Source organism: Sminthopsis crassicaudata, chromosome 5 (assembly GCF_048593235.1).
Source record: "Sminthopsis crassicaudata isolate SCR6 chromosome 5, ASM4859323v1, whole genome shotgun sequence".
Lineage (NCBI taxonomy): Eukaryota > Metazoa > Chordata > Mammalia > Dasyuromorphia > Dasyuridae > Sminthopsis > Sminthopsis crassicaudata.
In genome coordinates, this window is record NC_133621.1 from 297,050,450 (window position 1) to 297,070,444 (window position 19,995).

General features: G+C 37.3%; 1 protein-coding gene across 35 annotated transcripts in view; it reads right to left on the reverse strand.

Moving 5' to 3' along the window:
- Positions 1-19,995, reverse strand: part of RBFOX2 (RNA binding fox-1 homolog 2) — a 287,058-nt gene that overhangs the window by 33,359 nt on the left and 233,704 nt on the right. For 20 of the 35 annotated variants that reach the window (XR_012482832.1, XM_074271548.1, XM_074271554.1 and 17 more), the window contains 2 exons: positions 10,286-10,432; positions 4,913-4,966 (listed from right to left, as the gene is read on the reverse strand). Coding sequence is in view for 34 of the 35 variants with exons in the window: in XM_074271548.1 (XP_074127649.1) it covers positions 4,913-4,966; positions 10,286-10,432 (201 nt within the window). In the remaining variant the exon portion in view is untranslated. The remainder of the gene's footprint in view (positions 1-4,912; positions 4,967-10,285; positions 10,433-19,995) is intronic. The other 15 variants (XM_074271555.1, XM_074271559.1, XM_074271546.1 and 12 more) reach the window with 3 other exon arrangements.

Here is a 19,995-nt window from a genome sequence, read left to right on the forward strand (position 1 = left end):
TGAGATAAGTGATGAGCATATACTAGCTAAAGTGGGCCTGGCTCAAGATCACAACAGGAGCTATTTTACTCCATGTTGGCTCTATGGGGTTTGTGCCACCTGAACCTTCCCCATTTTCAGTGTGATTTCTCAGTCAGCTTTGAATCTGTCAAGGGTGGGAATTGAGTCATCTTCCAGATTCCCAGGGACAAAGACAGCAACAATGCTTCAAGTGCTCCAAACGTTAATTTTAAAAAAACACAGGAAGAATACTCAGAATTTGTACATTTCTTCACGGGCAATTTAATTATCCAATATTGTGTATATCGTTTTAGATGCAATACTCTCATTTCTTCCTGATGATGACGAGAGAAGGGAATTATTCTAAGAACTTATAAGCTGTCCTATGTCAGGTGGCAAGCCAATATGTTCTTATATTTTAATTACTTTCTTATTTTTCGGAAAGGATGAATTAACCACATCTACAGCATGCCTGATTTGGGGGGCACTGGAGTTTTTAAGAGGATCACTAATTGGTTGGCATGTATCCAGGAGGTAGAGTAGATTGGTGGGAGGCTAAGAAGCTCCTACTGAGGAACTGGGGCTATGGAGCTAGGGAAGAGACAGACTTAACTATCTGAAGATGATGGTGTAGAAGTGTGACTGCAGAGGCCAGAACTGGGACAAACGGACAATAGTGACAGAAGGACAACTTTTAGCTCAAAATAAGGAGCAACTTTCTAATAAATAAGTGTCCAATAATAAAATCAAATGCTTTGAAAAGTGGCAAGCATTCCTTTATTAGAGAAGGACAAATAGAATCTGGAAAGGAGGCTGGACAGACTTACATTGGGGATAGGACTCTGAGCCAGTCAATCCCTTAAAATCCTTTTCAATTTTAAGGTTTTCTTTTTTCCCCCCAATGGCCTCTACAATGATTTTCTCAGTTGTGCAATATTTTAGTTAGACTTTAAAGGATATCTCTATAACGCCAGGATCAATTAAAAAAAAAAAAAAAGAAAAGAAAAAGAAAAAAACACTTCCAACATACAGAGATAAATATCCAGTCATGTTCCTTATTCCATCTATGAGACATTTATCAGGGAAAACAATTTATGTATCAGCAACTTTCCTGGAGAGGATATAATTTCTCGTCATAGTTTTAATGTTATATTTTCAAAAAGATGAAAGGGTATTCTACCCTTATTTTACTTAGTCTGAGAAAATTAGACAGTGAATTTATATTCTTTTGGGGGGAGGGGAGAGAAGGTAGAGGAAGTAATGAGGAAAAGATATAAAATGATAGAGCAAGAGAATTAACAAGGCCATCTAAAAAAATCTGGATAAAAAAATTTAGAACTTTCAAAGCAAAATGAGGGAAGAAAAAATTTCCTTAAAAACAATCAAAAAAGGCTCCATATGAGGGAAAAGTCACTCTTTAGAGGCAACTTAAAATAATTAGAAAATAGTATACAGGAGGCCGCATACCATTGGTCTGTGCTTTCAAAAAAATTAGCAGTAGGCAGCCTTAGTGCGGGAGGGAGACAGGGATAAGAAACAGAAGATTTAGGTGAAAATAATCCTGGTTCTGCTCCTTGCTACCTGTATGACTCTGGGCAAATCCAATCACTTCTCTAGACCTCAGTTTCCTTATTTATAAAATATGGAAGCTGGACAAGATGGTCCCTAAGGGAGCCTTTGAAACAGTGTCCAATATTGTTTTTTAAAACCCTAGAATTTTGTGAATTGAAGATTTCAGGACGGGACAAATAGGTCTTCCCAAGGCTTGGTGCAGTTCCTACCTGTTCAGTGCACACAAATTTTACAGATACTCTGGCTCATAGGACCTCATGACTAATTTTCCTGTTCCCACTGCAGGAGAATCAGGATGGTCATTTTCTAAATTTAAACACTCCTGCAGAGTGAGTGACTGGTTTTTCCTGGGAGAACTTGTCTTCCTTTCAGGCTCTCCAGAACCACATGCCCACCTTATACACAAGCCCTCACTAAGTTGAATTTGTTACCACATATACAAAAGTGCTTCGTGTCATGAGGAATTCAGCTCAGTCACTGAGAGAAAAGACTCATCAGCTTATCTCAGGTGATCCCTAAAGACAAGACTCTAGTGTTTGGCTCTTTCAGTTTACCTCCATCACCCATCTCAGAGCAATCTCAGGGGCTCATTTCAGCCAAGAACTTTGGAAAGAGTCAAGAATATACAAAGAGCCACAGCCTGAACCCATGGATGGATTTCCCATCAGTGCTGGAAGGCAGATCCAGGGCTATTTCAGGGCTGAGTGCTACGCTTTAAAAACATTTTCCCCCAACACAAGGTATATCTTTTAGGAACTCGGGGAGAAGAAAGGGGCAGTGAGGAACACAAGACAAAGCTGACAGCAGCAGCACTTGGTTTTAGACTCCTCCAAAAAGAAAGAGAGAGAAAAAGAAGGTTTTTATCATGAGTTTAGAAAGAAAGTTACAGGGCAGCAGAAAATCCATCAGGTGAATTTACCATGTTTTGGTGGAGTGAACACCCCAGAAGTGAGAAAAAGAAGCCATAAGAAAGATTCATTTCCTTTGCTTCACCAGAATTTCGTTAACTTATTTTCCCCACTAAGGAGCAGGTCCTCAAGTGCCCAGAGCACCTACATCCCATGAAATCACATTGGGCTTCCAAAGGTTTCCAGACTTTAGCATCATGAAGCAAGTACTTAAAGCCAAAGCCCAGTCGGGCCGCTCCTTTGGGCGCAGGCTCTGCAGCCGGTGCTCATCCCGGACGTGGCTGCTCCCCTCCCCTCGCAGCCTGGGCCATCAGTCTGGTACCTGCTTGTTGCGGAGACATCGACAACAAGCAATGGGCACCTGTGCTACAGAGGAGCAGAGGTTCAGCGTGCAGAGACCTCTGATTCACATCCCCTTTAAAAATACTTACCAAGGATATTCCTGGGGAAAATTCTGTAGGGCTAGCAGCAGCCAATCTTTTTTTGTTTGTTTTAACTGAAAACTGGAAGCCTGGAGCATAATTACCTTCTTACACAGTTAAAACAAAAGCTGACATTCACAATTCAATACTCTTAAAAGACATGCCACTTGAAGTCCTCGGGGCTGAAGTTTCTCATCAAGGAGGCAAAGGTATATGTGCTTTGGGGAGTGCTTTAAACTGCCTGGCCTGTGGTTAATTACAGAAGCAGAAGTTCTCAAATAGGGGTGGTTGTGGGTATAAATGTAGAGGGCACAAGAAGGGGGTGGGGTGGGTGGGAGGACACACACAGGATTTTAGGCAAAACTATCCTGGGTACAGGTTGAAACTGCATCAAGAACCATGCAGATGGGGGCAGGGAAAAGAAGGTAAATGAACTCACTCCTCGGATGACAGTCCAACTGGCCTTCTTTTTCTTTTCTGATCACCTTCTGAAGTGATGACATTTGGCTGCAGCCAAATACTCTTGCCAAATTTGAGCAGAAATGACTGAATGAAAATTAGGTCAACAAGTAGAGCCTGGACTAGTGTTGGCAAGGCTGGTGAGTGACAATGGTGTGTGTCATATGGGAGGGATGGACGCATTTTCAAATCATTCTTTATAAATGTCCCATTTTTAATGCTAGAAAATTCTGTCTTCCATGGTACAGTATTTATTTTGGAATAAGGGGATTTGCATTTATTACAGTGATAGAGCATCATATGTACGCCCCAGGGGGAAGGAGCAGAGCATAACGTTCAAGTGTACTGGGGGCAGGTACATGTTTCATGCCTGTCTTAAGGAATATGCACAAAGTGCTTGGTGCTTCAGCTCTGCTAATGGATATTTAGGTATGTACATCAAGACAAATGAAGAGAGCAAAGTAAAATTGAGCAATTTAGCCACGGCCGAGTGGGAGTTATTTAATTTGCCAATAGGAAAAACATTTGCAAAATTAACAAATCTGTTTCTTAAAAGTTTGCTCATAACACTTATCTGATACGGTAATAAACTTATCCACTCATAATTTTTCCTTTCATTTTTCTAAGTGTATACATTTTCAAAATCACACAAGTCAGGTATGGAGGATGCTAAATAAGTTAGTGGAATACAGGAAACAATTACTGTAATTAAAGTATTAAATTTAGCATGGGTGAAGCCAAACACTCCTTGCCTATTTTGTTGCAGGTCTGATATTAAATTTCCTTGGAAGGAGTCAAATCTATTGTTAAACCCTGCACTGTGAAATTTGATGAAAAACCATCATCAGTTTTTGCCTTTGGGAAAAGAGGGACATTTATTGAGGGGCCTCCTGGTGGCCAGAGCCTCATTCTATGATATCTAAAAGATGGAAATGAATCAGTTCCTGGTGAAAATTTGGGCCGCTGAGGCTTGCTTTAATTGAGGCCATGAAAACCTGCTTTTGTTATGTTTAGAGGGCAGCTAAGATTGCTTTAAAAGGGGGATCCATTCCCTATGTGCAGTATTAATGGATTCCAAAGCCTTGACTGCAGGCCTCATCTGACGGCCAGAGTGAAGGCTGAGGGGTGACTGACCCCAACTTTCCAATGTCTATGGAGGACGCATACTGGGTCTGTTGCCACATCCAACTGGAAAGACCATTCGGAGTCCTCACTGACAAAACAATGGCATAAAAAGGACAGAGGGGTTTCTAAAAGAGTCTCTGCTTCCAATCTTCTTGGAGAGAAGCTTAAGAGATGTGTGCACAAGGGATGATTCCCTCCTACTTCTCACTGACTTCCCTGCATGCCAGAGAGGAAAACTCCAATCTGGTGCTTTTGTAACTTGGGACATTTGCCCTGAACTATTCAGGCTTTAGACACTTATTGTCAAGTTCAGTAAAGAGCTTGAGCGTTTTTCAAATATAAATATATATATGTTCCTACTGATCACTGAGAGTAACTGAATTACTATAAAAACTCAAGGGCCATGAACATTGAAACAGGACTTACCTTGGAGCCACGTTCATTAAAGATTATTTCTACATCAAGGATTTTGCCAAACTGCTGCAGAGATTGAAAAAAAAACAAAACAAAACAAAACATTTATTGCCAAACATCTAACTTAAAAGTTTTTCTCTCAATTCAGGAAAAAGAAGTTTAATTTTCAAAATTTAATGTTTACATTTTTGCTGCCTTTCCCCCCCCCCTGAGGCAACTGAGGTTAAGTGACTTGCCCAGGGTCACACAGCCAGGTGTCTGAGATCAGATTTTAACTCGGGTCCTCCTGACTTCGGGGCTGATGCTCTATCCACTGCATCACCTACCTGCCCCATTTTTGCTTCTTTTTAACACATTTTCTTTCCTCCCTTCCCCAAATCATCTTAGACTTTTTTTTTTAATTAATGCCAAAAATTTTGGGGGAATATCCTTCTTACAAATCATTAATGCCAAAAATGATTATGGAGTACCAACAGTTAACCAAGGCAGTTAAAGGAATACAAAAAATAAAATACAATCTCTGCCTTCCTGGCCCCTTCCAATAAATCGGGCATGAAAAAATAAACTTGATTACTATCAGTAAGGGTTATATTGCACCAAGCACTCTAAAAGAGCCTATTAAATTCTGTTCTTGTTTTCAGTCTTGAGAGCATTAATAATCCTGAGTGGGGGAAGGAGACAAAAGGGGAAGCAATCAGGGTTCTGTGACTTGTTCAGGGTCACACAGATAGTAACATCTGACTCCATATCCTCCTGATTCTTTATCTACCATATCACCACGGTGTCCTTAAGTCTTTAATTTCCTCAACAAAGTTACATCATGTAAGAAAGCTATGCATTATTTTTCTGAGAAGTGATCCATCTAGATGTAGGAAGCTCTTCCAGGCCACAGCAGTAAGTTGGACGGCCCAGGATGACACGCTGAGTTTAACTTTGTTACCAGAAATTAAAATCTGAGACTGGTTGCTTCCTCAGGCCTTCTGGAAAAACCTATTTTTAAAGGGTTCTTCCAATTACACAGAGCTGATTACCATTTTTTTTTTTTAAACCTTTTTGTGTAAGGAACAAATATCGCTTAGCAAAATTCTAATTCTTAAAAGAAAGTTTTGGATAAATTCTTAGTAATAGCTTTTAGATATTTATCATATGGAAAAATGAAGCTGGGATACAAAGATATACCAATCTGTCAGAAACCACACAAATGGTTAAAAGGTCACATTCAAAACCTAGTGTGTACTACTGGGGAATCCGGTGCTAATTAATGCATTTAATCAATGACTTGGATGAATGGATTGATGGAGTGCTCATGGATCTTAAGGCAACATGAGTCTTCTAGGGTTTAGATGACAGGAAAAAAATCTGAGTGACTTTGACAATTTAGTTAAATAGCCTATCCAAAATAAAATGTCTCAAAGTTCAAATAAAGAAAGCCATTTAACACAAATGAATAATTCAAATTCAAGATAGGAAATTTTATATATGTAAAATTGAAAACAAGCTAGCAAAGCACTACTGAGACATGGGAGCCAAAAAAAAAAAAAAAAAAGGAGGCAGCATTAGGGATATACTGTGGTTAAAGCAATTAATACTTCCAGCAGAGGCAGGACTAGTTAGTTCCTTATGAACACTGGAAGGGTATACACAAGGGCACATAAAATGAGGGAAAAGATGAAAATATGTGAAAGGCTAAAAGAGTTCGAAACAATGGTTCACAAGGGCTACACCAATATTGAGATAGTCCCAAGCTTATATACCATCCAAGAGAATTGGTTAGTTTTGTGTGTGTGTGTGTGTGTGTGTGTGTGTGTGTGTGTGTGTGTGTGTGTGTCTGCCTGTGTGTTTAATAACCACCAAAAACACAAAAATCCCAGAAGTAGAACAAAGGGGCTCAAAGTAAAAGCAGTTGAGATGACAAAAATCTAAATGATGGTTATTACTAATAAAGCTTAGAACTGACTGCTACAAGAGTGGGACACCATGATTTAGTGGATACAGAATCAGAAGACCTGAGTTTGTATCTCAGTTCTGATACGGATTGGAGATGTGGCTTGGGTCTTCAAAGAACCAAGACCACTATTTTGTTCATCTGTGTAAATCAGGGAGAACAGTGCTACCAGCCTTCCTAGACTGTTGGGGAAAAACACTACATAAATGCAAGTCTAGACAACTTTGGGGGGGAGGGCTCAGTCTTGTCTGGAAAAAAAAGTACGGAACTAGATGAGCTAGAAATTCTAGGACTCTTAAAAACTTTTAGGGAAAGAGAATATAGTTAGAAAATTGTTCATATTTTTGTTTTTTTAAACCATCTCATTAGGATTAATTTCTTTCATTTTTAGAATCACTGACTCATGTACAATTCACCTGCTCCAAACCAGCACAGAGACCCTCTGGAGACAGGAGCCCTGGGTTGGAATCCCAGCTGGTCTCCCTGGATGGCACTGGGCAAGGCCTCCCGAGGAGGGGAGACCACATGGTCGCTATGATCTCTCTTCCAACTCTAGACTCTGTCATTCTGTGCGCTGCTGGGTGTGAGACAGATGACCTTCAGGTTTCTCTGCTGCTCTTGGCAAACCTGGTTCTCTCCTTCCTCTGTCCTTTCCACTCATCTTTTTTCTTAAAATCTTTCTCCTGTTAATGCTATCTTGGGAAAAGTTTCAATTTTCTTGCTTTTGGATGGAAGTGAAGAAATCAACACACACCCAAATGACAGAGAAGTCCAGAAGAACCTTCTAACTAGTGCTATTCTACTCAAATCTTTTTTTCAGTAAACTAGGGATTCATTTCTGTGAAACTGTGTGGTCCGTGGAATCACAGATTCATATTATTGCTCTAGGCATTCTGAAATATGATCTAAAGGAAATAACGCCAAGAGAAAAGTGGGAAACCCCTTGGCTAAAGGTTATTCTAACATGTTGAGAGGTTCTCACGACTTCTGTGAAATGACAAGCAATAAAAGGTAAACTGACTGTCATGGTGTGTCTTTTAGTGGCCAAGTGGCAAAACTAAGCAGGCCAAAATCAACAGATACAGATAACAAATTCTCTGTTTTCTCCTGGGTCATAAAATGGGCTGCTAGTGGGAAGCATTCATTTGAATAATTTCAAAGAGCCAATAGAGATTGAAAATCAAAATTGGACCATGAGATTTTAGAGCCAGAAAGATGTGACAGATGGTCCACTCCTACCCTCGTTTTACAGATGAAGACATGGAGACCAAGAGAAGTTGAAATTTACCAAAGTTCTCCCATAGCCAGCAAGGTCATTTAAGTCTAAGCTCTTCACAAACAAGAATTTAGACTTTTGATTTTCTGAACATAATGTGTTGCTTTCACCATGAGGAGCATGGGACTCTAGTAAATGAGCTTTGGGGAAGGGTCAGTGGAGGGGAAAAAAGGGCAAACTATTGTTTTCTAAACCAAGGAATCAAACCACAGTTGAAGAAAATGTCATCTTCCCTGCTTCTTTCAAGGTGTCTAAGCCAGAAGCAGAAACCATATGTTCCTCTGTGAACCAAAACAGAGCAAACAGAAACTCCTTACAGCCAAGGGCCAGCCTCTTACTCAAGGAGGTCAACAGGACTCTGACCCCCTGGGCTCCACCTTGCTCTACTCACTACTATAAAGAAGGTGGATTGCAGACAAGGTTAACTGAGCACTTTCCCTTCCCCATTCTCTCTTACGTTGTAAACAATATTATCCAAAAGTCCAGAGGTCTGTGGGCTTAAAGGAGATACTAATATGGTCCTGGAAAGATTCCTTCCATTGTCTTTTCTATTGAGATTCCTAAGGGTTTTTCCTTGCTTAATTAAGAAACTGTTTGTTTCCTGTTGTTCATCACTTGACTCAGATCACAGCTCCTCTAGACTGAGAATTGTCTCTTCTATAACTGACTATTACTAAGATCCTAGAACATTATAGATGATTTGAGGAAAGAAAAAATACTGAATCCCTGTACTTTTTTTTTGTTTTTCCCCTTAGTAAATTTATTTATTTCTAATATACATTGCTTTATGAATTATGTTGGGAGAGAAAAATCAGAGCAAAAGAAAAATTAAAAAAAAACCAACAAAACAAAACAAAAACAAAAACAACAACAACCAAAAAAAAAAAAAAACCCAGAAAAAAGAAGTGAACCTAGCATGTGTTGATTTATATTCAGTCTCCTTAGTTCTCTTTCTGGAAGCAGATGGCATTTTCTGTCCAAAGTCTATTGGGATTGCTTTGGATCATTGAACCCCTGGGAAGAACCAACCTTTTCAATGATCAACTGATTATCACACAATCTCGTACAATGTATTTCTAGGTTCTGCTTGTTTCTCGAGGAATCAGTTCACGTAAATCTTTGAATACCTTTCTATAATCAGCTTATTCATTATTTTTTATAGAACAATAATATTCCATTATCTTCATGTGCCACAACTTGTTCAGCCATTCCCCAACTGATGGGCATCCATTCCTTTTCCAATTCTTTGTTACTACAAAAAGGACTGCTACAAACATTTTGGGCACATTTTAATGATCTTTGTGGGATCCAAGCCCAGCTGGATCAAAGGACAGTTTGATAGCCCTTTGGGCATAGTTCCCAATTCTCACCAAAATGGTTGGATCATTTCACAACTCCACAAACGATGCATTAGAGAGAGTCCCAGTTTTCCCACATTCTAACCATCATTTTTATCATTATCTTTTCCTGTCATCTTAACCAATCTGAGAGGTGTGAGGTGGTACCTATTCTTGCATGTTTTAAAAATGATTTCTACTACCAGAAAATCTTCCATTCCTGATTCCAGGTCTACTATTTTATGAGCTGCTTTAGCTCATTCTCGTTTTGTACTGCAATATGAAAATAAAGATTCACTTTCTTTGAACATACAGATAATTTTGACCATAATGATTTGTAAATGGCAGAAGCATTTGATGTTTAATTGGTGAGACTGTTTTCCACCAGTCAGTCACAAAGGTGTCTCAACCCTCCTACATTTTTGACCGTCACACCAACTTTTCTTGTCAAGAGAAGTGATCAGAACAGAGGGATTTTCTGCAATAAGTAAGTGGATACCTTACTTTATTTCTTGCATGTCCTCTAAAATCTAGGCAGTAAAAAGAGCAATCTAGGAGTTACTAAGAAATTTTTCTTTTTTTACCCAAGATACATTTCAAAGAATAGAATTACTGGGAAGTGTAATCCTTAAATAAGCCTCTAGTTTTGGTTTTTTAGGCTGATGGAATTTTTTGAGGCCTAAGGATCTTACTCAGTCCACCTGTGAGGCCATTTCCAAATGAGAGATTCACATGACAACTGTAAAATCTTTTAAAAGGACTTGAGAATTCAACTAACCTTAATTCAACAAGCATTTATTAAGCACTCATGCACACCAGAGACTTACCCCAAACATCTGCCGGAGATCAGGGTCCCGGAATCGGAAGGGGATATTGGAGACATGCAATCGTTTAGGGGTAGATTTACTCTCGGTACTCTCACTACTTTGTGTCTGTGACTGCTGTCCATCTGTCTGTGCCCCTCCTTCTGTCTGCTGGAATAAAAGAAACAGGAGACACTGGCTAAAAAAAAAAAAAAAAAAAAAAAAAAAAAAAAAAAAAAAAGCACCACTTCACAAATATCACATAATAATTAAAGTTCTGGCCCCAATTGCAACTTATTCTTGGTACTATAGTCAGTACTCTGAGGAAAACTATGGCTGCTACTTTTCATTAACTGACAAAACCAAAAGTAAGTAAATAAATAAAAAGTAAGCTGATGCTTAAAAACACTTGTACCGGATAGGAAAACCTTTTGTTTTCTGAACAACCAAGTACCATTTGGAGACAAATGCCACCTCTAATCATATATAAAGACAATGTCTTCCTGGACATTTACAGAATTTCAGGCTTGCTCTCTTTTCAAGGCCACAATCCTTCTAAAATGATTCATCTGCTTATTTATGGCAATTGCTGCATTTCTAGCTGCCCTTTTCCAGCCCTTGCTAAAAATGAAGGGAAAATTTTTTTTTCCAACTCTCGTTTGTAATCTGAACAAACTCAGAGGAGCTGTGAATCGTAGACCTTTTGGGCTCAGAAACAGAATACAATCTTTAAAAAGGTGTTAAAACTTGAAATTTTAAAAGACTATCTGGAATGTATTAAGAACACATGAAGGAGTATCCAGCTTAATGATGATGGCTTTCTGTTTTGTTCTATTCAGACTGTGCAGATGGCAGAAATGGATGTGGTCTATTTGAATTAAAAAATAGTGAGAGGAAGAACTATGAAATTCTGCTGGGCAAAAATATCAGATTTTCAATCATCAAATTAAGCATAGTATAGACTAAACAGAACAAAATCCTTTCAGACAGGAAACAAAATAATTAAAACAGCATTAAGTAGTTCAAGATGCAACTCAATCTATCTCTAAGTAAATACATTCTGATTTGCCTCAAGCTCTCTTCTCATCTGTTGAAAAGTTATCATTTCATTCAAACCTAAAAACATTAAACATAATTTCCTGAACTTTGACTAGACTTGTCTATGAATATGAAAAGTATGGCTACAACGGAAAAGAGAAGAGTCTATCAAGCCCAATCTTGTTTCTTTATGGACTTGTCCTCTACGTGACATGTAACCTGGGACTTCTGTATCTGAAGCAGCAATGGAGGTCATTGATTTTCCACCACACATCATCACAACAGCTATTTCTAGAATTTATTTGTTGGCTTCAACTGCATTCTTTGTTGTCTAGGTCACTTAAAAAAAAAGTCACAGAATTGTGATTGATTCAGATGATTTAGATGATGATAACTAACATTTACATAACACTGTACAGTTGGCAAAATGCTTTATAAATATTTTATCATTTGATCTCACAACCACCCTCAGAGGTAGGTGCTATTATAATCCTCATTTTACAGATGAGGAAACCAAGGCTAAGAAAACTTAAGTGACTTGCCTAAGGTCACAGTTAGAAAGTGTCTAAGGCTGGATTCAAATTCAGTTCTTCTAGACTCCAGGTCTAGCCCTACATCAACTGTATAACTTTGCAGCCTAATCCATCCACCAGGAAAACAATACCAGAATATATATTTCTAAAAGTCTCTCAGTTTCACCATGTATATGACTACAGGGCTGTCTGATGCTTGGTTTCCTCATGTGCAAAACTGAAGAAAGACTATTTGCACCGTTACTTATACTTAGATGTGGATGAGCACCTCAAGATGAGAAAGGAGGAATGGGTTGTGCTACTGGACATTGAGGAGGCTTGCACTGTCTGCCCTTCTGAGCAGTTGTAAAGGGAGATAATGATCATGAGGCACTTGGCAAACCTCAAAGTTTGATCATAAATGTGAGCTCTGAAGGTCATGAAACTCTTGGTTCTCTGGGGGCTGTGAAGCATAAGGGAGGATTATTTCTATTGGAAATGACTCCCTGGAAGTCCGTAGATTCTCCCAACACTACATAACCATCCACTATCTACCTGCAAGCACAACAACGATCCCCACCTCAATTTCAACCTGAAGAAACTAAATAGCATTTGTTGGATTCTCAATCTGCTGCTAGAATGATTGTTAGGAAACGTGAACCAACTAAGGCTAGAATTCTAGCCTCACTCAAGGAGAGATAAAAGAATGAATGTATCTAAGAAAACACATGAAGTTACAACTAAAGCAGTAATATGATGCACTGGACACTGGAGACTTGCATAGAAACAGAAACAGAAATTGCATGGACTGGGCAAGACTGTGTTGAATTTAATAATATAAACTGGATGAGTCTTAGATTCCCCGTTTAATAAAAGAATCCCTTGCAACTCATTCTAATTAGAGACTGCCTTAACTGCAGGAATAGCTCTTGCTGCTCAAGCAGAGATGAGAAACAAATGAGAGCATTCAGGCTTTTGGTCTTTGTAAACACAGATATTAACCATTTTTAGGAAAATATCAGTCAGGGCATGACTGGTTTGGGGCTAGTCTTCTATTGTTAGCTGCTGAGCAACTTTACTGGTTGCAGAAACAACCTCCTAAGGTCTTGTTTTTCCTTTTGTGGTAATTGTTTGACCTAATTTATTCACTGGGCAGAAGATGAAACAGAATAGGCTGGAGTCTGTTTACTGGAAGTGTGGAATGAGGATTGGCAGCAGCTACCCTGACGAAATCACGTGGCTAAAGCATGTATGTCTGCCCTTCGCCCAACCCCTCAAGCTGAGCAAGGCCCAGTGGAATCTTCTGTGTACTGATCCAGGCTAAAAATGGCTCTTCCCCTCAACCTGGATACGGCTTTTAAAGATTTCTTTGGTAGCAGAATCTTCAAATTTCACACAAATTGGACTTTTTCATCTGACCCAAGCCTTTCTGCTGATAATCAATATTATGTGTGTATATATGTATATATGTATACATACATACATATACATATATACACACATATACATATCTATCTATATATAAATATAGATATATATTCATGTGTCTACATGTGTACACAGGAAACGCCAACCATTTAATACAGTCTGTACTAGTAACTGGACGGTAGACCAAGGCACTCCTTTCAGGGGAGGTTACAGAATTCTGTTATACCTCAAGATCTGTTTACAGAAACTCCTGATATTTCATGCTGACTACCAAAGATGCGCTCCATTACTCAGGGCACCAATTTTGCTTTGTGCATCATCTACCACATCAGCCCTTCACTGTTCTCCCGTCTTTCTCAATGATTTCCCAGTGAATAACATTTTTTTTTCCCCTAGAGGGCCTTACAAGTTCAGGGAGCACAATCTTCACATTTCTGTGGGGACAGAAGTTTATTATCCTGGGAGCAGTTCTCTGCCACTACAAAGAGAACCACTATGAATATAAGTTTTTTGCCTTTTTCTTTTATCATCTTGGAAAACAAATCTAATAGTGGGATTGCTGATTCAAAAGGTATACACTGTTTTATAAATCTTTGGGCATCAGTCCAGATTGCTCTCCAAAATATTTGGATCAGTTCATAGTGCCACCAACAGTGTATTAGTGTTTCAATTTTTCCACATCTCCAGCACTTGTCATTTTCCTCTATTATTTTAGCTAATCTGACAGGTGTACAGTGACATCTCAAAATTGTTTTAGTAAGTATTTCTCTAAACAACAATGATTTACACATCTTTTAATATGACTATATAATTTTGATTTCTTCATTGAAAAATTGTCTATTCATATCCAATAAAGCATTTACCAGCTGGGGAATGACTCAAATTCTTTATATATTTGAGATATAAGACCTTTATCTAAGGAACTGTATAAAAGAATTTGTTCTTCCATCTCTGATTTTCGGCTTTTCTTCTAATCCTGACTACATTGGCTTTATTGTACAAAACCTTCTTAATTTAACAAAATCAAAATTATCCACTTTACATATCATAATGCTTTCTACCTTTTATTTATTCATAAGTTCTTTTTCTATCCATAAGCCTGAGAGGACATATGTTGCACATTCTTCTAAATTTCTTATATCTGTTTCTATCTAGGTCATCTATCCATTTTAACCTTAGGTAAATGGTGTAAGATATTAGAATATACCCAATTTCTGCCATACTACATTCCAATTTCCTTAACAATTTTTACCAAATAATGAATTCTTATGCTAAAAGTTTAAATCTTTACATTTGTCAAACGTAAGTTTTCTGTACTCATTTACTACTGTGTTCACTATTTACTCTGTTCCACTGATCCACATTTCTATTCCTTAGTCAATACCAAATAGCTTTGATGATTACTGCTTTATATTATAATTCAATATGATACATTATTATTATATTATAGTTTGCTAAACCTCCCTTGTTTATATTTTTCATTAATTTATTTAACATTTTTACATTTTTTTTTGTTCTTTCAGATAAATTCTGCTATTATTTTTTCTAGCTCAATAAAATATCTTTTTGGTAATTTAATTGGGATAGTTTTGAATAAGCAAATTAATTTAATAGAATTTTTGTTATATTGGCTCTGCCTACTCATGAACAATAATTCTCCAATTATGTACATCTGTCCATATATGTATAAAAAATGTTTTATAATTATGTTCATGACAATCAGCAGGATGATTTCAGAGATGCCTGGAATAAAATGATGCTAAGTGAAGTGAGCAGAACCAGGAGATCATCATATATGGCAACAGCAAGATTATACGATGATAGATGTGGCTCTTTTCAACAGTTAGATGATTCAGGCCAGCTCCAATGGTCTTGTGGGGGAAACTTCTGCACCCAGAGACAGGACTGTGGGGACTGAGTGTGGATCACAACATATTATCTTCACTCATTTTGTTATTGTTTGCTTGCTTTTTTTTCTTCTCATTTTTTCTCCTTGTTGATCTGATTTTTCTTGTGCAGCACAATAATTGTGGAAATATGTATAGAAGAATTGAACATGTTTAACCTATATTGGATTGGGGACAGCTAGGTGTGCAGTGGATAGAGCACCACTCCTGAAGTCAGGAGGACCTGAGCAATTGCCTCATCAAAAAAACAAAAACAAAAAACATATTGGATTACTTGCCATCTAGGGGAGAGGATGAGGGAAGGGAGGAAAAAAATTTGGAAAACAAGGTTTTACAAGGATGAATGTCAAAATTTTTCATGTGTGTGAGTGTGTGTGTATAAAATAAAAAGCTATAAAAAGAAAATGATAATAATTATGTTCATGTAGTTCCTGGATTTGTTGTAGCAGGTCCACTCACACATTTTACACTATTTGCAGTTATTTTAAATGGGCTGCCTTTTTTTAAAAATTATAATAACTTTTTATTTTTCAAAATACATGCAAAGAGTTTTTAACATTCACTCTTGCAAAATTCTGTGTTCCATATTTTTCTTCTCCCTCCCCATCTCCCCTTGGGGCATCTCTTACTATCTTTTCTTATAGAATCTCTTTGTGATACAGAAAAATGCTAATAATTTATAAGGATTTATTTACATCCTGCTACTTTGATAAAATTATTGTTTCAACTGCTTTCTAGTTGAATCTTTGGGATTTTCCAAGTAAATCATCATATCATCTGCAAAAAGGAACAATTTTTATTATCTCAATGCTCATTCTGATACCTTTAATTTATTTTTTCTTCTCTTACCACTCTTACTAGCATTTCTAGTGCAATGTTGAATAATGCTAGTGATAATGAGCATCTTTGTTTCATTCCTGATCTTACTGGGAAGGTGTCTAGGTTATATTCTTTGCTACTGATGATTTTAGGTAAATGTTTTTAGGTAAAAGACTTTTTCATTTTTTCCACATATATACATGTTTTGGTTAGAGTTATCTAGATCTGAAAGGCAATGATTAGAGTCTCCCGCTAATATAATTTTACTATCTATTTCTATCTATAGTTCATTTAGCTTTTCCTTAAAAAATTTGGATACATCTAGGTCTACTATCAAATAATACTTCATTATCTATGGTACCTTTTACCTTAATGTAGTTATTCTGTTTACCTCTTTTAATTGAATCTATTTTAACTTTAACTTGGTCTGAGATCATTATCGCTATGCCAGGTTTTTTCTGCATGAGTTGAAGCAATAGTAAATTCTACTTCACTCCTTTATTTCTACTCTCTGTATCTCTCATTTTTAAATTTATTTCTTATGAACAACATATTGCTAGATTCTGGTTTTTAATCCGTTCTATCTGTCTGTTTTGGGAATTCATCCAATTTACAATCAAAGTTATTGTTACTAGTTCTGCATATCCTTCCATCCTATTTTTCTTCACTGTTTATCCTTCTCTTTCTTTTTTCCATATATCTCCATCTAACTTACTTCAAACCACTGCCTCCCTAATCTGCACCCATTCTAAGAATATTTACTTTTTCCTTTACCCACCTACCTTCTAAGAGTCCCTCCCTTGTCCTTTCCCCTTACCCTTCAATTTCTTGATCTACATACCTTTCTAAAAGTCCCTCCCTTATTCTCTCCTTCCCTCCTTATTTCTTTATAAACTAAGAAGTCTTTTATGTCCTTCTAGATGTCTGTTATCCCCTAGCTCTCCTAATTCTTAATCCACTTATCCTTCTAAAACAATCTCCCTTATTCCATCACCCTATTTCCATGTAAGTTAATAAGACTTTTATAACCTCCTAGATGTATGTTACTCCCTCTGATGGAGGGGAAAATATTATTTCCCTTACTATCTGCTCTCTACCTAATCCAATATCAACTATCTCTTTTGTATGAGATAATTTGTGCCATTTTACCTTTCCCTATATGCTTCTGTTTTTTTAGTATCAACCCATCCTAATCAACTCAACATCAACTCTTCTATCTATATATATTCTTTCAAACTACCTTAGTAAAAAAAAAAATAAATAAATAAGTTATAAATAATATTTTCCCACATAAGTAAACAGTTTGATTCCAATAAGCTTTGGAAAGAAAATGTCATCTGTATCCAGAAAGAGAACTATGGAGATTAGATGTAATTCACATGTAGAATACATGCTATGTTCACTTTTTTCCTGTTTTTTTTTTCCCCTCTTATGTTTTTTTTCCTTTTGTTCTGATTTTTCTCTCTCAACATGATTCATAAAGAAACATGTACTTTAAAAGTTAATAAACATTTATAATCAGAAAAAAAAAACAATAATTTTTTTAAAAAGGTAAACACTTTAACCACCTTAAATTTCTTTTTGGTCTTTAATGCTTACCCCATGTTTCTTCTGATTCTTGTAGGTAAAATGTCCCATTTAGTTCTGGTTTTTTCCTCATGAATACCCAAAAGTCCTTTAATTCATTAAATCTCAATTTTTTTTTCATGCACAATTACACTCATCTTTGCTGGTTGCAAACCCAGTTCCTTTGCTCTTCAGAATATAATGTTCCATGCCCTTTAGTCTTTTAATGTGGAAGATGCTAAATTTTGTGTTATACTGATTATAGCTCTACAGTATTTAGAATGATTTTTTTTCTTGCTTATGGTACTTTTTCCATAACCTGGGAGCTTTAAAACTTGGCTATGATGTTCCTTTGAGTTTTCATCTTGTATCTTTTGCAGGTGGTGATCAGTGGGCTTTCCCTCCTCCCCCAATTTCTATTTCTCCCTCTAATTTTAAAACTTCAGGGCAAATTCCCTTAATAATTTCTTGAAGTATAGTGTCTAGACTCTTTCTGAATAGGATTTTTAGTTAATCCAACAATTCTTATATTGTCTCTCCTCAATCTGTTCTTCAGGTCAGTTTTACTAATGCAATATTTCACATTCTCTTCTATTTTTCATTCTTTGATTTGGTTTTATTATGTTGTCTTGATATTTTTTGGTGTCTTAAGAAGTCATTATACTTGCCCAATTCTGACTTTTAAGAAGTCACTTTCTTCTATACTTTTCTGGATCACTTTTTCCAATTAGTTGATTTTCTTTTCAAAAATTTCTTGCATTATTTGTATTTCCTTATTACCCCCCCCCCATTTTTCCCTTACCCAATCTTATTCAAAGTCCTTTTGGGGCTTGTGATCATTTTATATTTTTCTTTGAAGTAGAGGCAACTGTTTTAATGTTGCTATCTTCTTCCAAGTTTGACCCCACATCTGAAACCCTGACTCTCTGTGACTACTCATCAGGCTTGTCATGGTTTTTGTTCAGTGAATCTGGGCTCCATGTTTAGCACCAATAAAGGGTCTTTTAATATTCCCTCTACCAGCATTTGACCCTACAATGTAGGGCAAAAGTTCCTGGAGCTGAGGTTGCTACCCAGCACAACTGCTTCTAGGACTTGTCTGAGGATGCAGCAGAATCTGCACTTCAGTCAAGTCAGACCACCCCTCTGGAGGTCAGATCTTTCCTAATGTTCTCCCAAATGATCTTAGTCTAAACAACTGCTTTATCTAACATAATTATTTTGCATTAAAAGAGTTAGAAATTTCATTTTTACTTTTATTAAAACCATTTTTTAGCTGTCAAATCACACTACTAACTTACACTGAATTTGAAGTTTACTTATCCTTGAAGAATCCTTGAAAGTTTACAGTAATCACTTTCTGAGTGCACATTAAGACAATGCTTTATAAATGTGACCAAGAATTTCAAACTGAATTAAAGTCAAGGCTACTGGCCTATAATTTGAAGTAGTCCATGGAACATCATGCCTTCTTCAGCATCAGCTGATCACTTGAAAGCTCGTCACTATACAGAGGCCCACTGAGGACGTTTATGCGACCCGCCACATTATGGCAAATGGGCTGAGGGGCGGAGACAGAGTGTGAGCTTTTGTTTTTACTATAGTCTGGCCTCCCACAGTCTGAGGGACAGTGAACTGGTCCCCTATTTAGAAAGTTTGAGGACCACTGCTCTAACCTCTCTGAAGGATGAAATCAAGACAAATCAGCAATTCCTCTAAAACTCTGCCATATAGGGAGTTTGTTCCTTATTAAGCAGCGACATTCAGAGAGCTGGCTATCACTACTGTCTCATGCTCACCCCGTGTCAGCTTTGGGATCTTCTTTTGGAGTTGCTTCTCCTTCAGAGGCCTGACTCTCCATTTTCCCAAATATAGCACCAAATATTTATGGCAAAAGAAATGTTCTAATCTGGGGGGGAGGGGGTAACACTGGAATCAATTATTAAGGATGTGGCATAGGGATTCTGTCCTCATTTGTGGAAAAAGAAAAGGGTAGGAATGATCACTCTTCTGAAGAGGGGCAAATGTGTACTTGAGAACACAGAAGAGGGGGTAGAAGATACAGCTGAATCAAGCAGAGATGTGTTTAATGTTTTTTTCCCTTCATCCCCGTGGGGGCATGAATTTTAAAATAAGTTCAGTTTGGCAAGGAAATGGTTAGAGAGGGGACATATAGGAGTCTTGCTATGATCAATATGGGAATGCTAGGGTCACAGATCCAGACTAAAAAACCAAACCAAACACTAAAATGTGAATGTTTTTCTACCCCATGCCATCAACTTGAGATGCCCTTCCATCTAGGATTGAGTCATATTTGGTATCCAATCCCTTAGAAAATAGAAACAAATATTTATATCAAGATTTTCTGTCTGTGTCTGTATGCTGCTATTGTTCCCCCTCTAAGACTACAAGTCAGCTCTGCTTTTGTAGTAACTTCAAGTTTTAACAAAATGTACAAAGAGAG